The 20567-nt window shown below is 39.5% G+C and overlaps 1 protein-coding gene across 1 annotated transcript in view; it reads right to left on the reverse strand.

Moving 5' to 3' along the window:
- Positions 1-456: 456 nt before the first annotated feature.
- The window catches only part of LOC104617371 (disintegrin and metalloproteinase domain-containing protein 12-like), a gene marked incomplete at its 5' end in the record, with an annotated part of 29711 nt that continues 9600 nt past the window's right edge, over positions 457-20567 (reverse strand). Inside the window, 6 exons of the mRNA XM_010282671.1 lie at positions 457-609; positions 5989-6073; positions 7263-7432; positions 9208-9279; positions 10179-10244; positions 14647-14830. Of these exons, the coding sequence (XP_010280973.1) occupies positions 457-609; positions 5989-6073; positions 7263-7432; positions 9208-9279; positions 10179-10244; positions 14647-14830 (730 nt within the window). The remainder of the gene's footprint in view (positions 610-5988; positions 6074-7262; positions 7433-9207; positions 9280-10178; positions 10245-14646; positions 14831-20567) is intronic.

Consider the following 20567-nt stretch of genomic DNA (forward strand, 5'->3'; position numbering starts at 1 on the left):
AAGTTTGCACAAAACTAAAACCCTTCTATGCACACGACAAAGGCTTTACAGAGAGTCTAATATTATATTTCCTGCATTACTTTATTTCCTACACATTCATCTTAGTCTTGGCCTTGGGACGCTGCTCATTTCCTATTATGACCGATACGCAGTTGGCAAGATGAGAGAAGGTGAAATTCTGATTCAAGACTTGCAAAGCAGTTTGGTGTTGGTTTTTTTTAAATTAACCAGTTGCTTATGGCATTTTTGTCTCTCACACTGGTAATGGGGAAATAGGAAGGTACAATGGTATATGTTGTGCTCTGATAATAAGTTTAATTGTTTTAGCTTGAGGGGGATAACACAGAAAATTTGACAGGTGTTGAAAAGATTTTCTTTTTTCCCCTTAAATGTTCCTGAGACACAAAACAAAATTAAAAATTTTCCACTGTAACTTGCCAGTGCTGACCCTCTCACTTACCCAGTAGAGGGGTTCATGATGCAACCCCCTTTATCAGTAGACGCTTTGCAGTTACATCCTCTCTCCAAGGTATCGTGATTCATTCCAAAATTGTGGCCCAGTTCATGAGCCAGGGTGACGGCTGCACCTAGAGGATTTTCTGAGTGATCCTTAAAAAAACCAAAAGAACTAGTGAAGTCAACATATAAAAACAATTCAGAATTACACACTCCCCCTCCAAGGTCCTGTTGCCTGTCCTTTGAAATGTTTGATAAACTTACCAGCTGCAGTTACACTGTTGTTAAATGGACACAATTTAAAATTCTCCCACATATACCAAGTACAGACCGGGAATTTCAGGACACGCTATCTGTCCTGGCCACCCAGTTTCCCCAGCACATTAGACATTTGAGACCATTGGGCAGCTTTGAACATCTGGGGCGTCTCTTTCTTTAGGGTTTAAAATTCCCTTGCTCAATAAATCCCCCAAACTCCCAAGACATGGCAGTGGTGGAAAACAGTCACCCAGATGTGGAGTGTTGGAAAGGGTAATCATTCATGGGTGAGGATGAGTGTGATGAAGGAAAAGTGAGAAGATCAGGAGGTAAATTACAAATGCAGCAAGAGACTTCACTCAGTCTATATTAATATTTTAATATTCTTCAGCCTGTTTCTTTAATATCAGGAAGTCCAAGATCTCACAAGCCTTGTAAGAAAAAACAAGTACCTTTGAAAACCTCCTTTTTAAAATGAAAGGACAATGCAAGTGGAAACCTTTGACGGCCTCTTGTTAACACCTATCAATATTCTAAATGTTGCAAGTGTCAAAATTGAAATATTAACATTAATCCTTGCTGAAATGCTGATTTTTGGGACAATTATTTCTGAGAAATTCACTGCATGATTTGATTACAGGCTGCTGATCAGAGTGATATTTTGGCTTAACCACAAGTAAGAGACCTTTCTACATCGATCATTTTCCTTGAGGGGAAAAAAAATTCCACTGTACTCATATGAAAGCTTTCCCTAAAGGCATAAACATGTAATATAAATGCATGATCCACTATTTATCAGTCAGTAAATGGAATTACTATGTACAGCTGCCTGCTCTAAAAGCATATATAAATATATTCAGTTTAAATAACTCTTTTAGTATCATCTAAGCCAACCTTCAGACTAAAAAGAAGTGAAAGGTAAGACTGTCTAAAACATTAGCTATATCTTAATGAGGCCCTTAATACATGAATAGAGTTTGATTTAAGAGTTTCTTCTTTTATCTGTCTGTGCTAATATTTTTAGTAAATCATTTCTCAAACAGAAAACAAAATAAAGAAGAGAATACACTAATTCTGAAAACAAGAAGCTACTCCTGCATTTGGAATAAACTCAGAAGAATTCTATCTTTTAACAAAGGATCTCTTCTTAGTTTTTCTGAATTTTAAATTTTTAATATAAAAATCTTGTGACTAACATAACAGCCAGTTTGTGTGCAGTTATATTCTAAGATGCCTGTTTGCTGAAAGAAGCTGTACAACCTGTCCTAGTAAAAGAAACAACAGAGTAAACCTATGCAACAAATGAATCTGTAATAATCAAGAAAATATATGTTCCTGCACAATGCCTTCATATGGAGATGTCTTATCTAGACACTAGTCCCATACAGATTGATTTATCTTTGTACTCATAGTAATTTATGAAATATATAGAGAATTCAATGTCATCGAACCTGATGACATAAAAAGTGCAAACCCTCTCACTCAACTGGAAAACAATCCAGGACAGAAGATTAAGAAAACAATTATATAATTCCATGTAATCTACCAGCAGCACACAGGTGTGATGCCTTGAAAATAGGGTTATGGGGTCAAGACAGAAACTCCTGTAAGCTTTGAGCTACACAGAGAGACAACAAACTGAGCTAAGTTTTTCTTTATTTTGCCAGTCTCTCTTACTAAGCAGAGATTGTATTTATTTGAACACCTCTAAAGCTGGCAATTGAAAATAAAAAAACCCAAGAATTCACACAGTCCACTCCAAAACTAGAGTAATAAATGATCTGAAATGTAATTTATGTCTTGAATGGGCAAACAATTATTACAGCCCATGCGGTTCTCATTACTTGCTCAGATCCACTTGGAATGCAATTTTATCAGTTTCTAGAGAGGGGTTTTAAAACAAGGAATGTGATGTCTCAGCAAAAGAGGTTATTTGAAGACAGCATAAATGAAGATTATCAAAACAAACAGTGACATGTCCCATTTGATACTGAGACCATTTAAGTATCACAAGGACTAAAGAAATGAATAGCAATGTGACTTTGATTTATTCCACCAGGGTCTTTTAAAGTTGATTTAAGCAGTAAAAGCCGTTACCAAACAGTTTCACAAGCACTGACTAAGCAACTATCTACTGTTAAGACATTATAAGCTATTGCACAAAACATGCAGCTGCTTTCAGCTGAACTCTGCTTCATTCCACTGAGATTCAGACCAAATCGTAATAACAAAATACTGTCACCTACAGCTAGAACAGGCAAATGCCCCAGTTCTGGTACTTTCCAAGCAGGTTCACTCAGTTGTAGGAGTAAGTTTTCTAAACCACACTTTTATTTCGTTTAAGAAATTCACTGAAGTCTAAGTGCCTCGGTTCCACACTTGTCATTTAGCCTAACTTTCCACTAAAGTCAATAGAAATGCGACATGAGTGAGAATACGACATTACATTACAGCAACTCAGCAATATTTTACTTTTAAATCATGAATTTAGTGGGCAATCTTTTGAAGCAGAAGAATGAAGACTGAATCATGTGTCAAAGACTTGCTTTAATGTCAACTTCTGTTTGGTCTTTCTACAACACAACAGAACCATCACAGTAAAATAAAATTATAACGCTCCTGATACACCAAAAGGTTCTCCTACTCAGGTGACTGCTCTCCCTACTTTGAGTTTCTCTTAAAATTAGTGGGAGACAGGGTGTCACCCACCACTGACAGAATTCAGCCTTATAGAAAAGAAGAGAGCGGCAGGCTCTGCAGGAGGCTTGACAGAGGAATCTAGATCAGATAGTGGAGCTGACTAACTGCAAAAACAGTCAGGGAAATCAGATCATACAAGGATGACTCCAGTTTTTATATTGAAATGTTATTTCTCATGTTATTTCTCATGTAATCTCTCTTGTCTCTTCTTTCAGAACAGTTTGGAGAGTGTGGAAGCTTTTTGGTATTGAGTGTTTGGGGTGGGATGGGTAAGATGGGGTGGGATGGCTGAATTATAAGGATGACCAAGCGTTCAGCTGCCCAGTGATGACATGGTTGAGCACTATAGCCTCCCAGGTTAACAGTTATTCGTTCTTTCATTTGCCTATCTTCCCAATTTAGAGCTTTCTTCTGTAGTTACTGGTATGTATAAAAACTTTTTTTGTATACACCTGAATTAGACTTTGTTAACTGCGGGGGAAGGTTGGGCAGCAGCCCATTTGGGTTTTCAGGGTGAGCGTTTACTTCTTTGGGATTTGGATCCTTTTTGAGGATTTGCTTAAAGAACTGGAAAAGATTTCTAGTTATGCTGTGCAAGCCTCGAGTTAATTTGCACCTCAAAAATTTCAATTCACTGAGGTGGGAGTCTCTGGGAAACACCATGCGCCCCTGCATGGCTGAAGTTGTAGCCTGGCCAACGATTCATACACAGACCCTGGGTTTCTTCTGGACATATAAATCAAGGCTCTGACAGAGGAGAGACTGAGAGTACTTTAAACAAAGGCTGATTCTTGTTTTCTTGTTACTAGAATGAACTATCTTTTGTTGTTTCTGTTTAAAATGACAGTTTCCAGAGTGAAGAGGACCGACTTTGCAGTAAAACACACTGTAGCATATTTTAAAGCTTATGCTAAAAATTAGAAGGACAAAAAAGTCGTCATTAAGGGCATCTCTGCAGATAAAGCCAAAGTAGTGACGGATGGCCTGAGGGTGAAATGGATACAACGGGGCTGTCTGACTCATATATGCTTTCGCCAAGGTTTGGAAGTGCGCTTGGAGACTCCTATAGTTTTTTCTTCCTCTTTTCCTCCTTTTCCTTTTGTACGTATCCCCCAGGTACCCAGTGAAAGGCTGTTACAAACACCAATTAGAGACTCAGCTTCTAAAGCTACCAAGAGACTGAAGCCTTTGTCTTTTCTACAATTTTCTACAAGTTGACATGACTTTCTCCAAATTATGTGATTTGATTGTTCTTTCCCACTCTTTCCTATACCTCAGCTTCCCTGCTCACCTCGTAAATCCTCCCGGTCTGAGCCATCTATACATCATCTTCCATGAATGCATGCATCACCCCAGCTTGGCTTCTTGCCTATTTGCCCAAGAGACCACAAAGGACCCCTGCACTGTGAACCAACCTCAACTTGCACACTGGTTAAGAAGGAATGAAATGCAGGGGCTTCAAGGGGCTGTATCTCTGGGATTATCCTGCTACATGGATTATTTTAAAGCAAAAGCCTTAGTGCCTAGGGCTCCAGCTTAGCCCCATGAAGCTTTGAAGAACCGGGAGCTCTGAGACCATGCAAAGCCTGACCGTTGTGCGTTCCTGAGCTCCCACCCCATTTATGTAGGGATCTGCAGCTGAGGTGTCCAGCAGAGCTGGAGAGAGCCACCACCTCACCTAAGGTGCTGGAAGTCTCGACAAAGCTGTAAAAACCGCAAAGGTTTTTGGCACGTGCAGGCTGAACTCAAGAGACTATCTAAGAGGTTTTTAAGGCTCCCTGGCTTTCTGCTCTGGAGTTGATTTCTGAGGTCACCAGCTGAGCCTGTTAGTGGCCTGCAAGCTCTGGGACTCCACATCTAATTTTATTTAAAGTACTTCTATTGCAAGGCTTACTTAATGCAAAACTTGTTTCCCTCCTCTTAGCACAAAACACTTGTTCAAAACTAAACAAACAAACAAACAAACAAACAAAAAAAGTGAAAGAAAATGTGCCAGAACTACTTCCAGAAATTGGCTACGATGTTTACTTGTATGTTCACTGTGTCTACCATCTAACAACAGCATTACCAGTAATACTCTTCGAGAGAGACTCAGGTGGAATAAATGCTGCCATTGTTTGTTCTCGTCTGGCAATGCAATAAAACCACTGCGCTGCAAAGATGGAAAATAAGGCCTTACGCAGGAAACTCTGTAAATACAGGATAAAATCAATATAATAAACGATTCAGGATAGACTGTAGACTGTTGTTGCCTGTAACACTAGTATACCCAAGTGGATAACAAATACAGCTTCTGGTTCTCATCGTTCACAGCACCTCAACACCTGATTTAATGATAATTAGGAGTAGAGGATTCTTGCTAAGAGGTCATACTACATTTTAATGTAATATTTTGATTTTTTTTCACTATGGAAACTATCATTTACAAGCAACGTGCATGTAGTTATAGATAATATTGAGATTGAAAACGGGACAAAAGAGGCTGATGTTCTGGTACAGAATACAGTGCTACAAAATTTGAGATTGTGTCACACCAGTTGGGCCAGTTTCAAGTCCTGTGCTTTTACCACTTACCATGACGACCCCTCCAGACTGCTCTGCAGTGCACATGCTCATTATGGGCGCCATGCCGATGGTAGTCCCCTGGAAGTACACCCCGCTGTAGGAGGGAGGGAAAGGAGAAGAATCACAGAATCACCGTTCAGTGCCAAGATACCACCCTATTATTTTCAGTCTTGCATTTCTGCCAGCCTCAAACAAAGATCTCATTTCATAAGTGTCAGCTCCAGACATTTGCAGGTTTAAAACAATGAAAGGCGCAGATTAGTCATGCCGACTTGCCAAACTGACAATGACAGCATCCCTGCTACGAGAAAGATCCGTTTTATCACCATCCTTTGGGTTTACTGCTGTAACAGGACCCTTCTTTCCTTTCTTTTTTCCCTGCCTGAAGTTGGGAATAGAAATGCAAACATAAAAATAATGTCTCTAGCTCAAAGGAGGGTTATTTTAATGCAGTGGGAAGTTTATATGCCACTTGTTATAATACACGGTCTAGAATTGTTATAATTCCAAACAAAGTATTATTATACATAGAGGGTAATCAAATATCTCATGAGGGACAGTTTAGAAGGGCTTACTCTATTCTTACACAGCTAATGGAAGAATATCTACGTAATGAGTAAAGAGCACCTTTTAATTACTAAGACATCAGGTATGTTTATCTGTACCATATAAAGAATGGTTCATTGATCAAAATGGTTCAAGAGAGAGGTATTTCCCTTTTTTGTTTTCCCAGAGTGCTTTTACTTTGAGCATGTTTACTCCATTACTTTAATCCAGGAAAGAGCAGCAGGGTAAAAGATGTGTAAGATTTAATTTTTAAGTCAACAATGCAAACAAATTGTCCAATTTAGACTGCATTTTAGAGTTTACTGAGGTCTTTCTACTAACAGGCTTCACATAGTGCCCCCTGAGCTCTACTTTTGGGGTGAGGGAAGGACTGCTTTTTCAGTAATAATTTAGACTGAGACCAGCTTAAACCACTTGTAAGTTCATACTTTAAGTATATACCGGCTTATTTAACATCTACACTTCTACATGAGTAGTATTCAGGAAAAGCCTACAAGTAACAGGGCTATTGCAGAGCTGTGGAAGGAAATTCATCTGAAGCATCTGCTGAAGGGCTCTGCAAAGCGCTTTTATGTTTCATGTTTGCAGAGGGGAAAGACAAACCCGCAGGAGCACAGATGTTACTACCAACAGCTTAGCAACTGGGGAAGAACTCAGTGCAGCTGTTCTCAAATCACTAAAATCCCAGCCGATATTTAATATAGAGTCAAGTCTACCTTATTAGCTGTGCATTGTCATGGGGTTTACGAGGTAGTAGTTTTAGCTTTCTCCAGTCCAGAAACTCGTGGAGACTGGTGAAAGGGTCTTGAGAAATAGAGCACTTATCCATGTCATTCCATACTTCCACTCCGACCAGGGCTACTCGAATATTAAGTGGCCTATAGAACTAATGAGAAAAGAAAATTAGAAACATGTCTCTAAACCCCATTTTAGACCACATTGGATTAGAATATTTCAACAGAAGCATAACGCGCATATAAACGTTTCTTGCAGAGCTTAAATGGTCTCTTCTCCAGGGCAAATGCGAACACCTGACAGTACTGCCTCAGATAAAATATTTCCATGACTTACAGAAAACAGTTGTGACCTGACTAAACACTCATAAGGCGTTCAAAGACATCCAGAGATATGTTACTTCTCGATGTCCCACCCAAGTTTGGTATCTTCCTTCAAGATGAAATGGTGCAACTACTTTCACATGTCCTTCACTTCTGAAGAACCTCGTTGCTATGGCAGATGACTCTCTCCACGGCTGCCCTCTGTCACCAGCACCAACGCAATTCAAGAGGCAGAGGCAGCTGTGCTGTACTAAGGCTGAAAATTTATCCAGAGTCATTGAGTCTTGCTCACAGCAGATAAACACAAGTGTTTTTAGCACGGTGGGCTACATACACTATTATCACACTAGTAAATGCCAGTTTGCTGGCACAGTTGCTACAAGAGGCGAGCTGGAGCAGCATTAGCAACGGAGCAGAGATAACAATTCTAATGTAAGAGTAATGTGAAGAAGGATTCAAGAATCGATCAAGGCCAGATTTGGCTGACAGTCTGAGAAAAGCATATACTAGATCTTTGTCTTGTTTATATGCATTACAGTCATTTGGATACCATCAGCTTTTGCTGAGCATAAATTAAGCATGAAATATAAATATATTATAACATGCAAAATTAATTTTGAGCAGGTAACATATAAACACCTGTCCTCCAGTAATAAGTCAGCAAGACAATTACGGAAGAGGTGGAGGTGTCTTCAGCAGCTTGTTTTTAATCAAGAATGCTTCTCCTTGAGTTATTGCCCTTGAAGTATCACTTGATAAGTTCTCAGCTAAATTAGGGCTCCCTCCATTATAATTTCACTACTGGACTCCTAATTTTTTTCTGGCCACACAACACAACAAAAATAAAATCTAATTTGTTTAAAAAACACTGTAGAGGACTCTCAGCATTTATCGTTTATTATAAAGAAATTACTTCAAATACAAAAAAATCCAGTGTATGTCTCTGTCTTATTGCTCTCACTCAGCCATCAACTCCTGCTTCCTTAAGCATGCATATTTTTAATTCTGCCATCTTCCTTTGGCTATATATCTTATTGACCATGTCTTCACAGGCCCCTTCTTGGCCCTGAAACTGGAACAACCCTTGCTGCTGCAAAGGACCTTTTGCAGAAATTCCTTCTCAAAATAAGCCTTTTCCTATGGGCTGTTCTGTATGTGATTATGGAATCATAGCACAGTTTGTGTTGGAAGGGACCTTCTAAGGTCATCATTATGCCCACTCTCTTCCCAGGTTAATAAAATCCTAGGCCTAAATTGTATATCTCCTTAGGAATAGTGCTTCCAGAGACATATGCATCCCGTATATAGCAGATCAGAGCTCACAGCTTAGTGTGTTAAGGGCATACGAAAGGTTTAATTTTACTTTTTTGGTTTTACTGGTTGGAGAGAAGCGTCGTTCCTAAATACTGGTGTATTAGAAAAGCAAGGGTTAGCTCCTTGCAAAGGTGGGTGGACAAGGAGATGTGGCAAAGGCTGTGAAAGCTGCTGATCTGAGCATAGCGGCTTTCTTAATTCACTAGTAGAAGAAACATAGATTTCACAGCAATATCCTTCAGAAAGTGTGTTAAGTTTGGAAAAAGTGAAATAATGCTCATATTCTTACCTTATCAACATAGTTTGCAATTTCTATCAGTCTCTGCTTAATTTTTTCCACATCCTTGCCTTGTCTCTGAAACTTGGAATGTAAAGGATCAATGTACTAGCAGCACAAATATTGTAGCGCTTCCCCCAACAACCACCTTACTCTGCCAGCGTTGCTGGTGATTGGGGGTCACACAGTGCAACCAAAAGCCACCGTCAGACTCCTGTTGGCTTCGTGGGACCAGGGTCTGCTTCAGAACAAGCACAGGCTATGGGATAGGATTTTGGTTCTCACAAAAAGATTTTAAAATCCCTACGTCTTACATAATGACCTTTCTGGGACTGGTGTTTTGTGAAAAAGAAAGGGCTCTTCTGTCCGCACTTCAGCTCTCGCAGCAGTGATTGTTATCCCTAACTAACAGCGTTCAAGGAGACAAAAAATGCAAGCTGCAGAATAATTCAAACCAAGATTTAGATCTTTGGTTGCCATTCAACTCACTGGAACATTTCTATGGTCAGTCCTGGTTACTCGCTTTGAAGTTCTCTTGGCAAACTGTCAGGAAGGCACTTGTGCTCCATGCGATGCGACCGTAAAGAACCACTTCAAAAGCAAGTGCAGGGTCCTACAGTGTCTTCCAAACAATGACAGTCCCACCGAGGGCAGAGTCAATGGCAATGAAGACTCACCTAGCTTCAGGAGATTCTGGGCAGTGATTTTGGATTTACCCGTTCTTGAATTACTGCCAGAAATCCCAATTATTTGAGAGTCAAATTCCTTACGAAGTACTGCAAGAAACTTTTACAATTGACTTCAGTGTTGCCCTAACTTAATAGCGCCTTCCATTGCTTAGCTCTACTTGAGGAAGAAGCTTTACTTTTGAAAACCACCATATTACTATCTGAAGCAGATTACTTGCAATACCATGGAAGCTGAACTGAGCTACCTGTTTCCCACCCATGCTTCTCATCACTTCGTAGTTTTAAGTTTCTTACCTCTCGATTATCTGCCACAATAACAAGCTCCACATACTTCGTTGTCTTCAGAGTCTCCCTCTTGTACTGCCAAAAAAGATGCAAATAGTATTTTGTTTTTACAGTAAGTGACCCTTGGATTCAGCTCTGTCTCAGTCCAACAAAGTGCTTGCAAGAGGAGATAGATACACAACATCGGAGGTTTGCAAAGATTTTACTACATAAAAATTTTTATTGTATTCCTTCTCCTCATGGAAGATTTCCTTTTATCTACCACAACACAAATAGTCTACGTGGTAGTTACTTACGAAAAAAAACCCAAAAAGAACCCAAGATTTGATCACAGCAAGCAGGAAAGTCCTGCAAAGTCTCTCTGAACCTTTCAGCTGTCTGCAGTTGTAAAATGTTTGTATTATCTTTCCTCGCAGTAGACTATCATCTCTAGCAGAAAGACCTTTGCTACTTCCAAGGCACATTTAAAGAAATGATGAGATGACTTTTAGCAAACATTTCACACAATAGACCAACTGGCTACTAAGAAAAATGAGAGATAAAGGGACACTGAGCGAAGCGGAGAAGAGACCAAGTGGTGAACTGATAAATTACGCAGGAAGAAAAACCAAAGAACAAAAACTGTGGAAAAAAAATCAGAATGAACTGTCAGTGTCTGGGGAAGCAAACTAATACTCTAAAAACGGAAGGCATACATTTAATTTTGTGTCTGTATGTTCATATAAAACAGATGGTCATGCTACTTGCAGTTCTAAATGCAGGTCTAAAGGAATCATAGTGTTTAGCTTCAAAAAGATCACTGAAGAAAATGAAATAATTTTGTAATAGAACTAATCCTAGCACAGCTCTTCTGGTACCCTAAATTTAAAGTGACCTATTAATGCCTGTGAAAGTTCTGTGATTTACAGCAGCTGAGCATCTATTCTATCATTCCTCCCTTGTTTCTGGAATAAGACAGACAGGGAGAAGAGGTCTCATCAGTATACCTGATCTTTATGCCAGAACTGAAGGAGCTTAAGCAGATGTATGACCTACTAATGACCACGATGTCTTGTGCTAAAGCAATGCTCTATAACCTACAACATGGCTAAAGCTTTCCAAAGCGAACTGTTCCAAGGTAAACCGTATGACCCCCTAAGAAGCTAAGTCATTACTGGACATCACCTTCCAGACAAATTTCACAAAGATTTTTTCACATTACCAAAGTGTTCCTCTTTGCTGTCTGCAGATTAATGATTTTGAATGTTTTGCAGGAAACGTTGTGTTTAGAGGAGAGTAACAGGTGTAAAGTAACCTTCAGTAGCTCTGACTTTCAAACTCGCATTTAATAGTGTTACACAGTCTTCAAAGTACAATAATTGGAAAATAGTTATGTTCTATTTGGACAACATTTACAAACTGAGAAAGCAGTAGAAGCTATCATGAATGAGCTACATCAATGATACAAAGACTTCACAGGATTACTCTTATAGGGGATGTGGCAAAAGAGCTCGTGTAGCTATTCTCACAGCTTCTTCTGGTATTGGGGTTCTCTGTCACCTTCTTGTGCTCTCCTGGAGGCAACTGTCACTACCATGGGGTCATGGTGTGTGCACAGACTTGGTGTGCACACCCACGCCTTGTCTGCCACACAGCTCATCAGCAGTGCATGGTGATATGCTGTCTGGGAGCCAGGAGTCGTCACGTCCCCTCCTGCTGCTCCTGGAACAGCAGCAGATGCAATGCAAATGGACTGCCGTGTCTCAGTAGACTTCAGCTGAACCTACAGTGTGCTGGCAGAGCTTGATTTACCTCCCTGCAAAATATATCAGACATAAGTGAGATGCCATGTAAGGCAAATGACCACGTGGGTGTTGTTCGTGACAGAACTGATCTCTCAGACACTGAAGGTCTAACATAAACTTGAAATGTATTATGCAGTCCTGATCAGACCCCCAAGGTGCCTCTAGTCTTCTTCCAAAAGAAGAATAAAAGATGAGACATGAAAATCCAGGTACAAAGATACGAGAAGAGGTCTGTTATATAAGTCAGTTTAAACCATTTACTTTTTACCAAGAGTAAAACTGTCTGGATTGGAGAGTTAGCCTGAGAGAAACTGGCTAGCAGGGTATAATCATGTAAGCCTCTGGTGACTGACTTGCATAATGCATCCATTCCTGTGATTTGCCCAAAGGCTATATGCATTCCTTGGATACAATATTTATTTATAAAATGCACCTAATTATGACTTCTCTTGGCTTGCTTTCTGCAGCCAGCTACATCAATGCGCAATCGATTGCCTGAGTTAATCCTTCAGAATTAAAATGAAGAGTCAATAATACAGCCATGATAGGTATACATGATGGGAGACCATGTGCTTTGTTCCACTGATTGCTGCCTTTCTCCCCTGCTTCTTCCATACCTGATCCTATCACAGAACTGCTGTCGCATGCCGCTGCAGCCCTTCCTCTTGCTCCCCTGCCTGGGAATTGGCATGGCTTGGATTCACACTGCAATGTTGCAGCCTCTCTCTTTCTCTGTGATCCACTTTCCCTGAAACAGCTCATCTGCCTGATCTGTGGTCCACCAGCACCACCAAAATGGCTATTTTGTGTGGCTAGAGAGAAAAAGTCATACTGTAGGAGCTGTCTTACACATCAGGCTTGCTTTCTGTAGGGTCTTATCTCAATGGAGCTCAACTGGAAAACACACTCCCTGCTGCAATTTGAGGGTCCACTGAGTTATGAAATGACCCAGTATTTATAGAGACCCAGCTCCAATGGAGCAAAATGTGTCTGCACACATCTGCTACATTATCTGACTTGCTCTATTAAATCTCATGTTTGGATCTGGGAAGCTGAGTCTACTGTTTGTCCCATCATTTATCTGCATTTAAATCTAACCCAAAGGCTAGTCTAACTTTGTGATATATTGATCTCACATTTCGGCTCTACTCAATAAGCATTTAGCGTAGGTAGTTGAGTGAAGGGCCAGGGGAAAAAAAAACAAACAAAAAACTCCCCCCCAGAACTGCCAAGAAACCCAAAATTTTCAGCATGCCCTAAACCTGAGACTGGATTTCTGCTTTCTTCTGTCATCCAGTGTAATTTGGAGCAGTCTTATGTCTCTCTATTTTGCAGGTCATCTTTATTCAGCATGTCCTGACTGTCTACTTAGCTGATGACAACACTGAAATGTGAAAACTCACTCCACACATTACATTTGACAACTTTCAAAATTCATACATTAGAATCGTATCCAATATACTCATTATATATATCGTACGTATCCATATGATATGACTGTTGACACTTTTTATAATTATGTCCACTGAACCACAGCAAATATATTTTTCAGATATTATAAGTTGAATTCTGGCTTGTAGCTGATGCCATCAACAAAATGTGAGAACCATGAGGGTAATAGTAAAATTGCTTTGATTGTATCCGCTAGTTGTATGCACACATTTTATTTCAGTTGCCTAGTGTTACATTGATTACCTCACTGAAATTCAGTCAAGAGTCAGAAAGATTTTGGGGCAACCTTAATAAAGTTGTGAAAAGCACTTTTCCAATGCTTTCAACCTATACACATATACACATATTTCAGAAATATGCTTAGCCCAGAAAATGGTATATGTAAAGGCTAATGCATTAGATGTAATATTTAATATTCCTAAAATGTAAAATAGTTAAATTCCATTACATAAATAATACCTAAGGATGCCATTTAGGTTGCTTTCCTTAACAACTAATTTGATGCAAAGGCTTAGTAGTACCTGTAACTATAAATCCCAATATATGACATTTAATAAATGCTGAGCACAGATTTGCATCATTGTATAATTTCTGAACACCTAAACCAGTCTTTCTACAATCCCCATCCAATATGCAGATGAACTTATTACAGTATTTTCTCTACCTGATTTTTAGCTCATTTATTTTTCTACAGTTTCCATTAGCTAGATGCATTTCATATCAAGTGCATTTCTTCCTACACAGAAAGAATTACAATAATACATCTATAAAATTATATGGTGAGGATATGTTTTGTCTGCATAAGAAATTTTTCTACTAGAATGTAAAGGTTCAAAAACTAATATTAGCAAAGCATCACAGCTATCATGTTCTCTTCCACCTTGGGTGGGCAAGAACTTTTCCAGACATTGCTCAATGTTCTTATGGGATCTTAAATTCTTGCTATAATCATACATGAACCAGAATATATTACTATAATATGAAACCATAAACTTTTCTGCACCACCTCATTACCAAAAAGAAAGTAAAATGCAAGTTATGCATGCAGGATCAAGAAAAAGCAATAAAGTTTTAGCAAATTGTGTAAGTATTATGCTTAGTTTTAAGCATGCGCTTAACATGACGTCAACAGAAATCAGAAGGTTCAATGCTTTGCAGCAGTTATAGTGGTCAGTAATATGGAAATGCTATCAGAGACCTACTCAGCAAACCAGAAACATAGAAGTGCATCAGCCGCCTACCCTGCCAGCTTGAGAATGGTGTGATGTGCCATTGCCATCAGTTCTCATGGCAGAGATGTCCAGCTGATGGCCACAAGATCCTGGGGCTATTTTCAAATTCTCTGCTTGGTAGATCTTGTGTTCGCTTGTAGCACCTTCCAATGGCTCCAGAATGTAGCTTTTGTTTTCAAATACAATAATTCCCCTGTTACAGAAGAGAACAGAGTAAGATGCATGGATTTCAGGAGCTAATGTATGTTTGTCTACAACAAAGTTAAAACAGGTTTTAATAATGACGGAGTATGAAAAAGCAAAACGCTGATTTAGAATGTCATGGTCAGGTGGAGCAGGAAACATCAAAGCTGTATGTTTGTCATTGCAGCACACTGTATTTTAAAAGAAGCGATGGCTCAAAGCAAATTTTACACTGCTGAAGTGCTGTACTGTAGAGCAAAATTACATTTGTTTTTTACGTGTTTTCCATTGTCCCAGTGATATACTGCTGTTGCTGAGTGGAGTCACAATGTGTGTGCTTCTGAGGAGCCGTGGCAAATAGTAATGAACAAAAGCGTGGTGAAGTGCCGTTGTAAGAAAAGGTACGCAGTGAAAGTACTCATTACGATCTGCAGTGTGCATTATACCTTTTAAACCAAGTGCTGATGCAAGCATCAATTCTGCCAGATGAAAGAGGCATCGCAGTATCAAAATGGACTATTAAATATTGCACAGTGGGGCAGCAGAACGAAGCTCAGATACATTAACCAGTGGATTCCTGTTTAACAGAGTTTACTACTCAAAATAATAATTTTCCACAGCAACACCACCTGCTCTCTGAGGATCTCAAAGATTTTCCATCAATGAAAGCACTCTTGTTGCACTACTGTGAGCTACAGTGTGCAAAGAGAAAATAGGGGTTTATGAAGAGAGAGAACAACTTGCTCCAAGAACATCTGGAAGAACCGAGGACACGTAGCCAATTCAGGGCTTCATGTGCTGCCTCCTAACCAAAAACCTCTCTCCCTGCATACTCCAGACAACTCAACAAATAAAAGCAATGCTTGGGTTCTTGTTCTGGGTCCTGCCCAATTATTCCAAGTGCTACAGTAAAACAAAGTTAAAAACAGGTTGACTTTTTCCAGTTCCTCCTGCTGAGGAAGCTGCTGGCATAAGGCTGCACTCAGCTCAGCACAGGATACATAGGCAGTGTGGTACTGGTGTCCATGATCTGCGCGTGCTGGAAGAGGATTTCTGGTGCTATATGGCATAAAGTAGGATGGTCTCCAACACCACCCCTGGAACTAGTAACCGTAACTGCCACCCTAGGACTGCAGAGTAAGAAGACCGCTCTACTGTAGGTCAGGACCGGCACAGCGTAAGTAGGCATGAAGTGGGTTTACAGACAGGGCTCAGGTAGAAATGACTGTAAGAGAAAGGAATTTAATATTCTGTGCCTAACTTGCAAGTGTCTAACTTGCATCCTGAGCCCATACTGCCAACTGGCCAGGAAGGTTCTAGATAATTCCTGCATTGAGCTGGACATCAGGTTTTGCTGGGTAACTGTGTGACCAAAGAAAGGCACCCTTTAAAACCCATTTCTCTCTTCTAAACTAGGGATAAGCATTTGCTTATGGGGTGTTGCAAGCATTCATCACTTAGACACTACACTGAATAGTGCACTGCATTACTAATTACTAATTTCTTCCTGGTCTTTAAATTACGGAGGCATTAATCCCTAAGCACTGGCAAAGGTTAAGCAGTAACAATTAGAATCTATGTACCTGAAATCCCTATGGAACTTTTAATCAGCCAAGACATTCTTCCTCAATTCCTCCTCTAAACTGCTCTGTATTATCTATATATGCTATTAAACAGCAATCATTTTCAGCCCAAAGCTGGCTGTGTTTTATGTCTTTTTGGTGTATAGGAAGTGTCTGCTCTTTTTATTTCTGTCTGTACTGCAGCAAAGGTAAGATACTGTTGTGAGACTGATACGTTTCTCTACACAATTCTTCTGCAGAAAAAGGAAAAAAAAGAAAAAAGAAAGAAAAAATAAAAGATAAAAAAGACAAGAAAAAAAGGATGAGAAAGAAAAAGAAAAAAATAAAAAAGAAAAAAGAAAGAGAAAAAAGAAAAATGGAAAAAGAGGAAGTATTCAGAAGCAGGTTAATGACACGATAAAGACTGATTTAAAAATAAAAAGTGAAATTATTAGGAAAAAGCTGCCCTAGCTATTCTATTCTTAGCAAGATAAGATGAAGAAACTCGAAGTTTTTGGCCTCTTAACCAGTTAACTGAAATTTTCATTCCAAGCTGACTGCACAGTTTTGCTACAAAACATCATTAACATCAGTTCAGCCAAGCCAACAGATGACCATTTTACTGTTAACCAGGACAGCCAGAAGTCCAAGAGGAAAAAAAAAAGACTGGAAACCCATGATATTAAAAAGGCTGTGCAACAGCATTTGCAGGAGCCTCCTTTACTGATCTGAACCAAGAAGCAGGGTCTGATAATTCATTTGCAGCTTCCTTAGTACCCTCGGCAAATCAGGTAAGATACATTATTCACCCATCGCACAGGCATGCTGTGTATGATGGATCACAGTTGGAAAAGCAGGACTGATTGATCACAGCAACCCTTGTAGCTACAGCTAGGATACGCTATAGCACGCATGACGTATGGGAGACCTCCGAGCAGGTCACCCCATGATTTGAGTAACCTTACACCCTATGGCTCTAAATTATTTTCAGATCTGCCTTATTCCTTAAAGGATTTAGGAAAAGAGGAGAACATATTCCCTTTACTCTGATAATCATCAACTCTGTAATCAGCACAACCAAATAAGGATTGTTGTCTTTCCCTTGTGCAATTAATCATTTAATTTTGGAGGCAGCTGGAACCAGCAATGGAGGCAGAAGTCCATTAGTCACTGTTTGAAATGGCCCAGCCTGACCATGTCCCTTTACTGACAGCTCAAAACCAACATAAAACCATGAAGGGTTTTATTTTTAATGTTAGACTTTATCCTGCTCAGAACATTAACTTGAAAAATACAGACTTAAATAATTTTTAAAGATGGCATCTTGGTGTCAAGGGTTCATAGCCAAAACATGCCACATCAATACCAGGTTTCCAATGCACCCCTTCTATACCCATCTACTTTCTAAAGTAATTAAATAACCATTTCTTTACACCTCGTTTTCTTTAGCTGCAGAGGATATGGACAAATGATCAGATACCAGAGGGAGAGTTTTCTACCAACCACACCAGAACCAGGGCAGCCTATTCAACTTGCCACAGAGACTCCCATCCCAAGTGACAACGTGAGCCTTTAAGAACTGTTCCACCTTTGCATATGAAGCAGTCACATGGTAAAAAAAATCTGCAGATTTGGCATAACGGAAAATATACATTTCATTTAATACACACTTATCCTTTGAGTGCTGCCTACAGGATATCGGCACCTGGCTTGTGACCATCTGTAATAAGATAATGAATATCAAATATGAATTATCTTGGCTGGCTCTCTGTTTTTGACTAATTTTCTTTTCCTACAATTGCATTTTCCCCCCATTGATCAGTGCCAAACACAGCACCTTAAAAATGTAACTGGTCAAAAGCTACGGTTTCTTTTTTTGGTGTGGCAGCATTAGATGAACAATACCTACCAGTCATTCGGATCTAAAAATTTGATGCAAGTAAAATAAATCCATAAGTACTTTTTTCTTCCACTTTTGTCAGGTGTTTCAAAAAAGCCTCTGTTACTCCTACACTATTTCTGTGTCTTCCTCTTGAACATGGTTCTCCCACGCTCCTGAGTCATCCTGTGTTCCCTGAAGAACAAGGTGGTGCCACTTTTCCATTTTTCAGGAGGCATTAATGTTAAAGAATATAATGTTTTCCAATGTGGCAAATAGACAGTATATTAAACTACAGATCCCCAACCAAACACTATACAAGGAACCCTAAAGGGATTTCAGCAGCTCTGCGAGTACTCGAGAAGTGGCTAGTCTTTAAGATCAAGTTCTGCTGAAATCTGTGGGATTTTTACCATCACCTCTACCAGGCAAAAGCCTACCAGAATTCCTAAGCTTATAAGTATTTGGAGAAAATGCAATATAAAGTATATATTTTTTGGTCTCCAGGTATCTAATTCATGGTAACTGTGTTTTCCCCAGTCCCACACCATACTGATGCTGGGAAGTCAGAAAGATTTTGCAAATGAGCCGGGCAGGAAAGACAAGAGACAATTCAACCCCCATCTAAAGCTATCGGGCTATTCTTTTCATCACTGGTAGCAGAAAGGGAGGGGAAAAAAAAAAAATCTATGCAACACAGTATATCCAGACATCAGTTCACAGGTTCCAAGCCAAGTGGAAGCAGCTTCGGTGTGGTCTTGAGCCTGAGCTAATATTTTACTCTACCTCTCAACAGGGCTTGGACCCTGCTCATGTCTGGTGGTCAGCACCAGATAGACCATGTCTACATTGCTGCTAATCAGCTGTAAACACCAACGACTCATTGGTATTTGCCTACTGTAAACCATTGTATGCCATATAGACACATGGAGAATGTGTATATGAGATGGCCTCTGATGGGACAAATCCCCCCATCTCAGAGAAAAAGAAATTAAAAGATAACATAAATAATTAATTTGTTATTAATTGCTGTTTAACTTGCCAGGAATCTCTCAATTAGGGAAGTGCAATTTGATGGAATAATTCCACTATTTAAATTGTTGATAAAGTAAAATGTGATATTTTTTCTCTTAAACAGAAAAACCAACCCCAAACCTAATACAAGGCCAGTCGTATTTCATAAATCAACAGGCTTTAGGAAATCTCAAAATATAAATGGGATTTTTCTTTTCCAACTTGTCAGCAGAAGCAAAGGCCCTGCCAACATAAACCATCAATGCATACTTGTCTGAGAAACTGTGATGCTGAAGTAAAACTTGGCTAGGATAGCAGTATATGAAACTGTGATATATTATTCTGCTGTACTATACAGGGAAAGTTAAGTAAATCAATAAATCTGATATCCATGAATGCAATTAAACATTTGGTTTTAATGAAGCTCAAAGTCATACTCATTTCTAAACAACAATAATAAAAAGCTCTATTACCACTGGAAGAGGAACGTAGATGTTTTCACTTTGTAAGAAATTAATTAGCCTACAGAGGACTGTCATGCTTACACACCACATATTCACATTAAGTCTGACTCTGCCCACAGACACAGCACAAGACTTTGCAGTACTCATGTGCCACCTAAAAATCCACAGAGCCTTCATTTCATAATTAATGCTACAGCTTCAAAAGTAAAGCTTTTTTTTTTCCCCACAGCTGTACCACTGATTTCAAGGAGAGTTTTAGATAACAGAATTGGAACCTCGTGGCCCTGGAGTGTTGTCCTCATGATGCTTGTGGTGGAGGTACAGCAGTTACCCACCGCAGTGTTTCTCAACATGCATGATATCAGAAGGTGATCCATAAAGTGAGAGGGCATTTTTATTAATTTTTCTTATACATTCCACATTCTCAGGACTTTGTATAACAAAATCCTGGACAAGTAAGCAGGCAAACAAACAAAGGAGAGAGAAAAATGAAGTAGTGAATGAAAACTTCACTTTTAGTTTGTTTTAATAAGTTGCAGATGAATACTATTGGGATAAATGAACAAGATGATCTATTGACTGTTTTTCTAATGGGTTAGGTGATCTTTAGGTATTTTACAAATGGTTTGGTCATTCTTTAACTTTGAAGGACTGGGGAATACAGAGAATGGGAGCTGGACTCCAGAGGCAGAAGTACTCCTGTCTCCACCATTGCCCCTGGGCAGCGTTAGGCAGGCAATTCACCTCTTTCTGCATCACTTCCCCACCTTTAAAACGGTGTGAATTTTAGTAACCGGAGACAATAACCTATGGATGAAGAGCGGCACA

Source organism: Phaethon lepturus, unplaced genomic scaffold (genome assembly GCF_000687285.1).
Source record: "Phaethon lepturus isolate BGI_N335 unplaced genomic scaffold, ASM68728v1 scaffold7220, whole genome shotgun sequence".
In the NCBI taxonomy this organism is placed as follows: domain Eukaryota; kingdom Metazoa; phylum Chordata; class Aves; order Phaethontiformes; family Phaethontidae; genus Phaethon; species Phaethon lepturus.